Here is a 14487-nt window from a genome sequence, read left to right on the forward strand (position 1 = left end):
AATTGCAAATTTCGTGTGGAAGAAATTACTGGACCCCCTTAACGGTACATTAGCCAACCGCAATTTGAATTATCCGACGTGGGAAAGGATAAGACTTTAGGTTTTCAAGAAATTCCTAAACTTCAATTCCTCATACGCATATTAAACTTAATAAGAGTGTGAGTTACTCAAACGTGATGTTATATGTTAGAAATGCAATGAGCACAATAACGAAGAGAAATGAACCAGTTGATGGCTTAAATTGGTAGTAAAAAAAAATGTGCCGAGGAACCAAGAAAGGCTTGAATATGCACATGCCCACCCTCACTGACGCGCTTCCTCCCAGCTATGCTACTGTCCTACCTCGGTTCAATTGCGTGCTGGTTAGTGGCTACCTGTCACAAGTTAGTGCTTTTAAACTGCTTCTTGTTTTATACTCAGCCCTCTTAAACTGAATTTGAACCTATTAATGCACCTCTTAAGTTAAGAAGCCCAAAGACAGTAAGAATATATTTCCTACTAAAAGTTCATATTTCATGAACAGAAGTTTGCTCCCATAAAATGGGAAAGCACGTAAATCATTACCAAACATTACAGGACCTTAAGGAAAACATGTCTACACTATTATATTATCCATATTCAATTGAAATTTAATTTTCATTACCTGTACCAACTGGTCTATGGCCTTTTGAACTGCTGTTTTACCAATCTCTTTGTGCAAGTTCATAAAAATGTCATTGACACTGTATGGTCGATTTTGATCTCTCATATATTTTAAAACAGCATCTGTCGGCTTCATTTTGTAATTATTTCTTTTATTGTTATTATTATCCTTTCTCAAAATTGCAAGTTGTATTCTGTAATTCATCCATTCGCGGTAAATCAGGTTCAGGTTCAGGTTCAAGGTATTTTCCTTCCTTCTCTTCGGAAGTTTGGATCCTGGAACAAAAGAAAAAAGAAAAGTAAGTACTGTTTTTTTGTTTGTTTTTTTTTTTTTTCATTTAACGTTTTCCATTTTCTTTTTCCACCAAAATTCAAGAAGTTCTTTGGTTTTTTTCCATTTCTTTCTCACTTAGTTCCCTTCCATTTACATTAAAGCCTAGCCTCCAAGCTAATTTAACCAAATTTCCTTCCTCTTTCATTTCATCAATCCATTTCCATTTTTCCCTGATTTTTTGGGTTTCTTCACATTTTAACAAGATGTGTTCTAATGTTTCATCTTCTTTAAAACATAATTGACATTTTTCATTCACTTCTTTAAATTTTTTTTCAGTCTTACCCCTGTTTCAAGGCTCCCTGACCTGGCTTTGAAAAGTAAAATGCTTCCTAAATCATTGTTCATGTAATTTATTTTCTCATAACTCTTTTTATGTGTGTATATTCCTTTTAAACTGCTCTTCTTAACAACTTCTTCATACCACTTTTCCTGCGCTTTCTCTTTAAATGTTTTTTCTGTGATTTTTTCCCAATTTTTATAATTTTCTTCTCTATGCCAGCGGGTAGTTTGATCATACTTTCTTTCTAATTTCCTAACTCTCCTAAACCATTTCGTGTTCTCCCCTTTTCTCATATGTTTAGTGGCCTCATGCTAATCTTGTTTCTAATGGCCCTTTTACTAATCTTGTTTCTTCCATAAATTTTAATCTTCCAAGATATTTTACTTTACTCACACCTTCTCTTTTTTCAAAATCACTCCATCCCATTTCTCCTGTTATTGTTACATTTGCACTTAATTTATTTGCTCCTAGGGCAAACCTTCCTATTTGATTTTGTGCTTGTTGTAAAATACTCCTGGTTTTTTCCGTTAAAGTTATTACTTCATTTGCATATGTTAGCGCCGGTACAGCTACTTGTTTCCATAATATTCTTGATACCTCATATCTATTGTATGACCACATTGCTTTATTTTTTATAATTGCTGCATATTTTTGTACTTTATTTTTTAGTTTTTTTTCATGTTCAACTAAGTATTGTTCTCCTTCCTCAAGTGTGATTCCTAAAAATTCTATTTTTTCAGTCCTGCTTATTTCTATGTTTCCTGCTTGTATATTTTTATCCTCTATGTCTCCACTAAAATCCATGAACTTGCTTTTTTCTTTATTTATTTTTAGACCAATTTCTTCTCCTTTCCTAACTACTGTTTCTAACATTTCCTTAATATCTTCTATATTATTACTCATCAGAGCCACATCGTCTGCAAATAGAGTGCCAGGGATTTTTCTTACTTTTTCTTTTCCTTGCAATCTTAATTCTAACCCTCTGTTTGTTTCGATCAATGCTTCTTCCACTTCATGTATGTATATCAGGAAAAGAACTGGTGATAGAGGACATCCTTGTTTCAAACCTTTATTACTTTCTATCCATTTTGATTTTACGTTTCCCATTTCATATCTGTATTTGTTGTTCTTATATAATTCCTTAAGGAGCATAATAAATTTCTTTGATATTCCTATGTTTTCCATTACTTCCCATAATATCTTTCTCTTGACTGTATCATACGCCTTTTCAATATCTATAAATGCTACTATGAAATCTTCTTTTCTTTCTCTGCATATTTCTATCAGTTGTGTTATAATGTAGATGTTATCTGTTGTTCTTCTATCTGTTCTGAATCCATTTTGTAACTCACTTAAAATTTTGTTTTTCTCTAGCCAGTTCATTAATCTATCTCTTAGAATAATTGCAAAAAACTTATATACGCAGCTGGTAATCGCTATTGGTCTATAATTTTTTATATCATGTTTATCTCTACCTTTTCCTTTATATATTAACTTAATCTTCGTTTGCTTCCAACTTGGAGGAATGGTTCTTGACTCAAGTATATTATTCATAATATTCTTTAAACTTTCCAAATATTTATTATCTAAGTTTATTAACATCTCATTTGACACCTCATCTGTTCCTGTTGCTTTTCCTCTGCTTAGCTTTTTCCTAGCCTTCTCTATTTCCATATTTTCAATATCATCAGTTAAGTCCTGACTTTCTTCTTCTGCACTCTCATTACTCATTTTTGCTAATTTATTTGTTTCATTTTTCGGTTCTTCACAATTTTGCTTCATCGCCCAATCTGTTAAGTACGCCTCAATTTCCGTCCTGTCCTTCATTATTTGTCCCTTTTCATTTCTAAGAATAATTTCTTTTTCTGTTTCGTTTTGCTTTTGTTTAACATATCTCCAGAATCTTTTCCCTGCTTCTCTCCCTCCTGACTTAATTTCCTCTGCTATTTCTTCATTGAAATTTCTAATTTCTTTCATTTTAGCTATGTGTGCATCTTTCTTGCTGTTTATATATTCGTTCCATGCTTGAATTACTTCTTCTTTCCCGATTTCTCCTTTCTTGAATTTCTTTAGTATTAGTCTATGGGTTCGGCTTTTTTCTTTTCTTATATTAATTTTTGTTTCTGTTTCTTTGGTCCAATTGAACTTTCTACTTTCTCTATAACCTTTCTTCCCTTCTTTCGCATTTGTAACTTCAGCTGCAGCACTTTTAATTTTTGTTACTAAAGATTCATAGCTTAGTTCATTTGTGTAATCTTTTTCTAATTTCTCTTTATATTTCTTTATATCTTCTTCTTTTTCCAGTCTTCTAATAGTAGGTTTGTTTTGATCTCTTTTATTTATTTTTTGGGGGTAATTTCTCTTGCCCTCTTGATCAAATAGCTCCATTTTTATTAATCTATGATCACTTCCTACACTGTAAATTCCCTCTTCATCAACATCAAATTCTTTAACCATTTTCCTGCTTTTTTCACTAACAAGAAAGTAATCAATAGTAGTAGCCATCTCTCTTTTGAAGTATGTCTTCTTAACTGGTGTTTGTCTTATGTTCACTATTTCTAAATTAAAATCCTCTACTAGTGAGTATAAAAGTTGCCCATTTTTGTTTACTTCTCCTTCCGTTTCTATCAAATGCGCATTTAAATCTCCTCCTATTATGTAATCTACATTTTCTTTTCTTATTTCATTTAAATCTTCATTTACACAATTATATATTTCCGTGTTCCACTCTAGATTTTTTTCAGGTCTCCAATATATTACGCCTACATATAATTCCTTTTCCCCCAGCTTTACCTTTATCCATAAGTGATCCTTTACATCTTTGGTTTTGCATCTTAATTTGTTTTCTATGACACTTATATTTTTATTTATTAGAACTCCAACTCCTCCTCCTTTAATTTCTCCAGTTTTTCTATTTCTCCCTTCCCACATGTACTTAGTATCTTCCAAAGGTGGAGCAATTTCATCCCTCATGTTTGTTGCTGTAATTAGCATTATGTTTATATTCAGTTCCTCCATATTTTCGATAATTTCCTTCCATTTTTCTGTTTGATTTCCCCCTTCCTGAATATTTAAACAACCTATTTTTATATTTACAGAATTATTTTTATTTACTTTTTCATTTCTGGCAACCTTACTCCATCTTGCTTTCCCTTCCAGTCAATAATTCCGTTCCATAATTCTTATTTCAAGGATTTTTTCACATTCTTCCAAGATTTGTTGTCCTAAGAAACACCCTCCCCTCCAGTTAAGGTGTATTCCATCATTTGCTGCTTCATATTTGGTTAGTCTTCTATTTGCATCTACATAAACCGTTTCTAACTGTTTACAGACCCAATTTATGCCATCATTTAGCTTTTCTATAGTATCTTCATAAACATCATTTCTATATATTAATCCATTTACGACCCATTTACTTTCAGGATATAGTTCCTTACCTTTTTCTAGGAACTCCCACATTTCTTGGATCAGGTGCTTTCCGTTTCTTTTCCCTATATTATTTGTTCCTACATGCACTACAATTACTTTTGGATTTTTATATTCTTTTTTATTTTTCTCCATCATTTTTTCTAATTCATTTATCCTAATTCCTGGGAAAACCTGGGTCTTTGCTCCATATTTTTCGCAGAATTTCGCTGCACCTTTCAACATTGAATCTCCTATTACCAATACCGTTGCCAACCACGGGGAACAAAATTATCGATTTTCGCCCTTAAAATTATCGTATATTACAAAAAATTATCGTATATTCGTTATAGTCATGATAATTGTAGAAACAAGTATAACACTACTAATAATAGCAATAATATATAATAAACTTACCTAGTAATCTTCAGTTTCGAACTCCACATCGGTGTCACTATCCTTATCGTCTTTTTTCTATCCTTATTTGTTCCTCCATATATGTTAGATTTATTCATCAATCCGATCATCAATCCACTGGGTTCAGACTCGACACAGTTTATTACTAACAGGCTCTAACCAGCCTTTGAACACAGAATCACTTAACCACTCATTCCTGAATTTTTGGTTTAAATGTTGAAGTTTCAACTCACAATGTACCTTTAGTTTCTTCTGCGGAGTAGACGGCCCTTCAGGATCACTTTCCATAGCTTTTACGTGTTCACGTGATACTTAATTACGTCAAGTAATTACGCGATACGTAATTTCACTTGCCACAGAACGATTCTAACTTCTTTATTTTTGAGATCCAAACAAAAGCGCTCACATTCATGTGAGCGAATAATAGAGCCATCTATCATGAACAAACAATATTGCCACCCAGTGGCGGCGTAAGACAAACTGGGGCCCGGGGCCAGTGAAGTAGATCGGGACCCCTTTTCGAACAATCGTGATTTATACACTTCTATTTTTGACATTAATTTACATAATCATTTTTTTCTGTTTACTCCTCTCCCTTTCCCGTTGGTGTGTGTATTTACATCATCTTAATCTGATATATATATATATATTAAACAAATGGGGTGACATTCAGCATCCCTGTCTATTTTTTTAATACTTAGAACCGCCTTCAGGGTGGTATCTGAAAATAAAACTGGGCCAGGACTTTCATTGCATATTGTTTTCTTTTTTATTCATTCTTAAACAAAGGACACAATAAAAAAAGGATTAGGGATACAAGTGTAACGGAAACTACAACCCACGAAAAGAAATAACATAATCTTAAGAACAAACAAAACTTAACAATCAAGAATCCAGAATTTATCCTATACCTATACTATCCTAGTATCAACGCGTACTGTAATTAGATGAAATAGTGGAAGTAATGCTCCTAATAATACATTTAGAGACAAATTTACTTACAAAATGTAATAATCAGCTGATATTGCAAACATTGTAAATACTAATATAACCGATGCGATTTCTAAATGTAAGCTGTATGTTTTCTAGAATTCTTTGTTCGGTTCTCGCCTTTGGTGTTTCTCCTGTGAAATTTCTCATATGAGTCAGTTTATTCATAGTTTCTCCCTGTCTGAATTTGCGCTACATGGGTTTTATTTGATTATTTTTTTCTTCTACAATTAGCCCCACTCACTTTAACATTAGGTTTCTCTCTAGCGATCATACACTATACTTAAATACTTTTTTTTTTTTTTTACCGAACTATCAGTAAATAATGGCTAGAATAGATTTCTCCCCTGCGTGTCTTCTTCATTTATCTTTCACTAGGTTTCTCTCCAGTGATAATGTACGATCTATTTAGTCCCACTACTTTTGCCGAAGTATCAATGAATAGTTAAGCACTAGAATATTTCTCTCCTGCTTGTCTATTTTACTATTGTTTCCAGATTTCACAATTGTTTTATGATTATATTATTTTGTATTTAATAATTCAGGCATGTTTATATTCTGTCACTTATGACTATAACGATTACCTCTTACTAACATAGTATATATTATAACAAAAAATCCTGAATGTATTGAACAATTAGGGATATATTATAGATTAAATATGTAAGCACAGAATTCTACTACGGGTTATACCATCCTACTTTTCCTTACCAGCTATCACCAGTCAATTGACAGATCTTAACGGCTTTTTATTACTCTTTTGGTACGTTTGTATTTTTATTGCATTTACTTGAAACATGAAACTACTTTCGACAGTAGTTTGACTACCATATTAGCCTGTCTTCCACCAACATTCAGAATGATACCTTTCTTGCTTTGGTAGCAGCGAAAGTCTCAACTATATTATCAAAATCCAAAGTGGATGCTAGTTCATTTTCGATAGAAAGAATGTCCAGATTCGTGAATCTTTCTTGACTCATTATGGAACGTAAGAATGATTATATCAATTTTATTTTGCTGAAAGATCTTTCACACGATGCGACAGATACGTGCAATGTTATCAAAATCTGAAGAACTGTTGGCAAACTTTAGTAAATTTCAAGCTCCATTGAAGATACATATTTCAGGATGCCTTGTGGGAAAAGTCAAGTTGTTCTTTAGCTTTCTGAGCACACCTTAGTAAACGGATCATATTCTTACAATCCTGAAATAATTCTAAGCCATCCAGATCATTCGGGTAGAACAAAGCCAAATCAGAGCAACATGCTTTTAGCCTGTCCTCGCTCTCATCATCTAGCTGCTGCACAAAGTTGGCCATAGAACACAGGAATCCAAATCTGTCGTTCAGGTCGTGCATCTGAGTAAAATGATCATACATTTGTTGTCTCATCTCATCTACAATTTCATTAATAGAGCGCTTCACTTCGGCCTGTGCAGTCAGGGGTTCATTCTTTGCTTCTCCAGGCATGCATCTCTTTCTCCTGTGTATATCCACAGTTATGTTCCATTCCCTGCAACTTCCTTCAGCTGCAGATATGATTTCGTTGCCCAGCTCAAGTCTCCAGGTATCAATGGTGTCAACCAGGCTCTGTAACTGAATAAGAGTTTGATTGAAACTCTCATCCTAAGATTGAAGGAATTTTTGGATCGGATCAATATATAAGAGATCTGCAGACCAGAAATATAGTAAAGCGATGAAATTAAATGACTGGATGCTTGCAAGAAGACCAGCATCTCCTCTAGTATCAAGTGTTTCAGTCGAAGTGTCACGCAGATCTTCCAACATATCAATTACTTCATTCAATTGACTAGAAAGTACCTTTAAAGCTTCTGCTTTTGAACTCCATCTAGGGTCAGTTTTACATTTCAGACCAATCTTTACGTGATTTTGCAGCACATTCCATCGGTGAGTAGATCTAGAGAAGAATATCAAAAACGTTCCATTGCTCCAAACAAAGTGTTCGCCAGAACGTTAACGTGCGCAGCATGTAAGCCACAACGTTCAATGAATTATTGTTACAAGGAACGAAAATGGCCAAAAGGCTTATATTCCATATCAAAGGTTGAACTCCAGAATATTGCCTGGTCATTGTAGGCTGATTCTATCACAAGATTGGCTCCTGCAATCTTAATATTAAGCCTATCACGTTATAGTTACTTCAGTATTTCAGCAGAAATACTCTCAGCAGTCTTTCCTTTGACAGAGATAAAAATCAATAAATGTTTCCCGAACTTTTACAGAATCACGTTGTATGTCAATAAATCGAATGATTTGTGACAACTGTTCCACATGAGAACAATCAGGAATTGAATTCAATATACTGCTGAAGTATTTTGAATATTTGAACACTTGTTTTCTTATTGAACATTTTCTTCATTCTGAAGTTGTGGGCTGAAATGTAAATTCATACAAAAAAAAAAACAAGAGCAGAAATGGCGAAACCAGCTAAGCAAAGTGGTTTCGCTCGCTGAAAATTCGACTTGTAAAGGACAAAAGAAAAAGACAGAAGAAAAACAAGTGAATCTGCGACTATAGCGTCTGCACCAAAGAGCTTTCAGTTAGCAACAGAATGCTAGTACCCTAATAAAGCATTACGTTCATCCCTTCTTTCTATCCTTCTTTTGAACTGATATGTGAATAAATAAATAAACAGTGATGTTTTAGGGAGCAGGCTAGCAGACGGGGCCCCATTACTTGCATCATAAGACCTTTATACTTTGACTTTCTTTTATTATATTTTAATCTACACAGCTTTTTCTTTTAAATTTCTCTGAGGTTACTGAAAAAGTGAAACTTTTATTTTATTCATATTTTAATCCACATATTTTTTCCTTTAAACTTCCTTTAAATTGCTTTGGGGCCCCAAGAGAGTAAAACTTTTATTTTATTTATTTTTCACCTACATTCAACTTTTTTCTTTGATTTTCTTGGGGGTCCCAAGAAAGTGAAATGTTTATTTTTTCACCTATATTCAGAGCTTTTTCCTTTAAATTTCGTTGGAAGCCTCCAACATAATGAAACTTTTATTTTATTTATTTTTAATCTACAGTCAGTTTTTTTCTTTACATTTCTTTCAGGTCTGCAAGAGAGTGAGGCCCGAAGATTATAGCTTGTATAGCTTATACGGAAATCCGGCACTGATTAGCTTTATTAGACAGATATTTCTGTTGTTTCATCCGTCATTTGGTGTAATATTGATTGAAAATTAATTGCGTTTCCTTTTAGGGAAGGGGTGGATTATAAATCTTGACAGCCCTTGTACGGCTCATGCTAACAAATTTCCTATTAATTATTTCTTACCTACCGTCGGGGGCCCCCAGAAAGTGGGGCCCGGGGCGAGGGCACCGCTCGCCCCGCCCTTACGCCGCCACTGTTGCCACCTCTACGTAAATGTGATGGATGCAAGGACGCAGGGTTACCAATTGTCAAATAATTATTGATTTCTTTTGGCGAGAATGACTGTTAAAAATGGGTGTTTATAATTATTTAGTGCACATCTAGAATTTATTTGCACATTCAAAAAATTGCTAAAAAGTGTACGTTCTAAAATTATCCTATATTCACCTATTATCGCAAGGGCATTATCGTATATCGTATTAAGGCTTAAATTATCGTATATCACAATAAATTATCGTATGGTTGGCAATCCTGGCATGCAGTATTACCAGGTCTCTCTCTCTCTCTCTCTCTCTCTCTCTCAAAGTTTTGATGCTCCAGGAACTCGTCCGCTGAGCAATACAGACGGTTAAATGGGTATCTATACTTGTAGAGATGAATGGTCCAGGATCAATTTGGGCACAAAATAAACAAACACAATAGAAACAATCACTTCATGTGGAACACTAACTATGTCGAAGAAACTATATGTTACAATCTGCGATGAATAACATGAGCACTGCACTGTTGATCAATTTGACGCCATTACAAGTCGTAGTTGTTCACTATGTAATATTGAAGCAGATGATACAGAACAACGTGGTTTTTGTTAGCTAGTAAGAAAGACACTGTTACGGGGCTTGTGAAATAAACAGAATGAATGACTGTGTTGAGTATCGGACGGTAGCCAGGCGTTAGAGAGCACTGAAAGGTCAGGTGGTCAATAGAACCTTCATTTTCTCCACAATAACACAAACGCGAGGGGCGCTGCTGCTGTTTATATTGCTGGATGGGAGTCTGAGCAGTATACAGACGAAGGCGAGAATATAAACAATGATGTTTTCTTGTCCAATTATGAGGGGCCTTCCATTTTCTCGTGGTGGGAGTCGGTTCTAGTTGCCAATAATAAATCCCTGGTCCTGATCGTTGTTGTTGTTGGTAGGTTCGCCACTCGGTTTGCCGTTTCTAGAGCAGCATCTCGGCGAAAGAAGATGCTGGAAGTCGGAGATCAATCGGTGTTCCATGTTGTGTGTTGCATATCTGCTCAGGATATCGCTGACTTCGTTCCCGGGGATGTCGCAGTGTGAGGGCGTATGAATTAACGTAACCACTTGATGATTGTTATGTAATATTCGAAGCTGTTGGCGAATATTGATGTGCAACCATGTATTGGCAAATGTCCATAGGGTTCTACATATTCCTTGTAACGCACTAAGGCTATCACTACAAATCCCCACGATAGGTAATTTTCGTTGTAGGGCGACTTTCAATGCCGTGCGAATAGCCCAGCTTTCTGCTAAATAGATTGATGTATTCGGTGGAAGTCTATGAGTCTCAGCGTAATTAAGCGCTGGTATATAAATTCCTGCTCCAACCACAGATCCATGTTCGGTATGTTGTTTAGAAGCATCCGTGTAAATTAAAATGGTATTGGAGTGATGAGATTGAATGTGGTGTTCCCAGAGATGGCGCACTATCTGAGGCTGATTGGAGCGAAGACGTTTGAAAGAGACCACCGGTTGCTCAAGTGTGGGAGAGCGTTTCCTCCCACTTCCTTCATTTCACCATTTCATTGATCTCTCATTATCACCGTCTCCTTTAGCCTAGCCGGCATAACTGTGGGACGTAAAACTCAAAAATTTCATTTTTTTTTCAAGTGTGGGAGAATATAGAAGAGTATTATATTGTGCAGTATAACATGGTAGTGTCGGTCCTCGATGCAATTGATTGAGCAGTTATGAATACTAACGAATGCTCGATAAATCCAAGGTAGCTGTTTATAATATGGAAGTCGGGTATGAAGGTTGTTATTGTATACGAATTGTAATTTCGGTAATAATAGGGAGGAGGTGCAGCATATTCGTTGAAGGAGGAATTTTTTAGCCACAAAATATGTTTTCACTGGGAAAGGAATTATTCCAGCTTCTTCTAAAAGTGCTGAGGAAGGAGCTGCCTTTGGTTGTCGGAATATAATTAGCTGTGTTGTGGCTTGAAGACGGATGAGATGTTCGCTGATCCGTTTGGGTAGTGGAGAGAGTAATATTCCGCCATATTGAAGTTTTGCATCCACACATTGAGTACTGACTTGTTGTAGGGAGGATATATCTGTTCCCCACCCCTTGTGGCTGATGCAAGACAGCAACTTAAAATAAGGTTGGGCTTTAAGTGCTATTGTTTTGAGATGATGCTTCCAATTTAGTTTAGAATCGAGATGAAAACCAAGATATTGTAAAGTGGGTGTAACTGGTAAAGGAGTGTTATTTACCGTGAGATGGATTGGAGGTTGAAAACGTTTCCGGGTGAAGAGAGTGCAAGACGATTTCACCCAATTGACTGACATGCCGTTTTCAGAGGTCCAGGAGTGAAGTTCTAGGAGAGCGTCGTGCAAAATGCGTATCCCGTCCATTATGTTGGAAGTTTTGACATATAACAACATGTCATCACAGTTTTGTTGAATACGAACCAGTTTTCTAAGTCGTTGATGTAGAGAGAGTGTGTATATGTTAAATAAAGTTGGACAGAAACTACAGCCTTGAGAAATACCCAATGATGTTGAACGATAAGAAGAATATCTGTTATGGTATTTGATGCAGATGCGACGCTGTACCAACCAATTATGAGTATAGCGGAGAAAAGGTGTAGGAAGTTGGAGTTGTGCCATGTGAGTAATGAGGCGATCGAGAATGATGAAGTCATATGCATGTTCCAGATCCAGTTTAACAGCAATCAAATACTGTCGATGTTGAAATGTTCCAGATATCGAGAAGAAGAGCAGCAACCGAGTCCAAAACTGACATGCCTTTTCGGTAACCAGTTAATGTGGTGGGAAAACTGAAAAATATTCCAAGTGCCAGTTCAATTTAGAGAGGATGATCTTCTCAAAAACTTTCACGGCGCATGAAATAAGAGTAATCGGACGATAGCTCTGAGCCAACCCAATAGGTTTGTGTGGTTTAAGTATAGGGACTACAGCTAAATCTTTCCATGAAGATGGAATGTGTCCTGTCCTCCATATCTCAGAGTAGATTTGAAGAAGTACGGATCGACCATATGGAGATAGGTCATGCAAGTGTTGATTTCTAATCTGATCTCTCCCAGGAGCTGTGGATCGCCGAATTACCGGGTCATACAACTGTTTCATCAATACTTTCTAACTACCATCTGCTCTTCTACTTATTTGAGCCAACAACGAATTTTTGCTTTGAATTATTCCAATTTAATTTGATACTCATCTGAGGATCACACTAAATATAAGTATACGGATATCGGACCGTATTCCGTACTAGCAACCACAAAAGTTGCTATATATATATATATATATATATATATATATATATATATATATATATATATATATATATATATATATATATATATCGGGTGTTGCAAAATAAGTGTTACAACTCTTTGAGAGGTGACTCCTGACACTAACACAAGAAAAAAAGTTCTCTTGAACTTTCGGTTATCGGACATAGTTTCAGATCTACAAGGTGCCGAAAGTGTGGGAAAATGACATTCAGACGCCAATAGTTCGGAAACTATCCAACGTAAAGAGGACGGGTAAAAAATTCACTGAAGAAGTCATACCTGCTGTATTCTATTTTGGATGTTTTTCAATCCTACCATGCACGCGCAAGGGATTCTCCAAGGGAACGTAGGGAGTCCCGGATAATCTGCCAAATTAACATTGGTCTAAATGGATGTGAATTGATGGGGTTTCTACCAGGTAACAATAATTCGTTTGTATTAAGTCGATATCTGGAACAAATACAAAATGGCGGACACCTTCATGCCCGTTGTGTGTGGTTGCATAATCGCCAGGTACGGATGCTGACCAACAGTGACGTTCTGAGTATTAACTGTAACGAATTTGTACTCAAATGCTCTAGAAAGACATCTGGAGTGTCAGTAGAGCACAACTGATGAAGCAGGGTGATTCACATGTGTGGAAACACGTAACGAAAATGTCCAGAGATGCACTCATCCTCAGTAAACGTGAGTTCAAAGCGTCGGAAATGTAAGGAATAGCATCAAGAACTTGAAAGCCATTGTCAATTCACCAATAATATTTCATCAATCCGATGCAATATGATCTGCTCGGTTGCACACCAATAAGGATGGAACAACTGAGGCCAAGCTGAAATTGTGCAAGGGGACTCACTAAGAAACTGGGTAAAGTAAAGGAATGTCACTAGTGGGATCGCATGATCGATATTGAAATGTGGTCAATGTGTGTTGATATCAACATGTAGCTAATGGACAAATGTCAAAATGTCCCACCACTGTTGGGAGACCGTTCCACTTGCAAAAATTAGGAAAATAACGTTGTACATTCTGCTATTACATCTGGTGCACTTTTTGGTAGAACGTAACTAAAACCCGATTGTATCAATGTCCCTCTTTGTTTGGGACATTGTCCCATAGTCGACACATATAAAAAGATATCTCTTGACCCATGGTTTAAATTCTGATAGAGCGTGAAAATAACAAACTTGTATCATGTCCCACTTCTTCTGGAACATATGACGTACTCGAAATATAGGAAAATACCTCCAGAAAATAGTATCTTACACACAGTGCACATGCCAAGACAAAGACGAAAACGAACCAATTTGGCACATGTAACACTACTGCTGGAACATCAAACATATGGAAAATAAAACGACATGAGAAATAGGAAGGGATGTCTTAAGATTGGTTTAAAGGGACAAGTTTTGCCGATAGGTGTTACTACAGTCTTCGTATCAGTGTCGTGTATTTTTTACCTGTCACGAAGATTTACAATTTCCGTTACAAATTTCAGCCTAGAGACTTCAAATTTTTTAGAGAAGGAACTTCATACCTTATCAAATACAGGGTGCGGCACGTAAAACCGGCCCGTAAAGTGAACACATAAATGAAATGTAATGTATTGAATATGACTACTCACCTTCACAGCAGCCTTCACAGCAGGTGCTGAAAGTGTCCTCCGCCCACTTCAACACACATGTGAGCACGATTGATGAGATTCATATATATCCTTGTCAGTTCTTGTGTTGTAAT

At 35.9% G+C, this 14487-nt stretch overlaps 1 protein-coding gene across 3 annotated transcripts in view; it reads right to left on the minus strand.

Annotated features, from left to right (window-relative positions):
* The window catches only part of LOC145664872 (homologous-pairing protein 2 homolog), a 134025-nt gene that overhangs the window by 46023 nt on the left and 73515 nt on the right, over nt 1–14487 (minus strand). For all 3 annotated transcript variants that reach the window (XM_081731917.1, XM_081731916.1, XM_081731919.1), the window contains exon 2: nt 644–918. In XM_081731917.1, the coding sequence (XP_081588043.1) occupies nt 644–918 (275 nt within the window). The remainder of the gene's footprint in view (nt 1–643; nt 919–14487) is intronic.

Source organism: Thermobia domestica, chromosome 11, assembly GCF_964235325.1.
Source record: "Thermobia domestica chromosome 11, izTheDome1.hap1.1, whole genome shotgun sequence".
NCBI lineage: Eukaryota > Metazoa > Arthropoda > Insecta > Zygentoma > Lepismatidae > Thermobia > Thermobia domestica.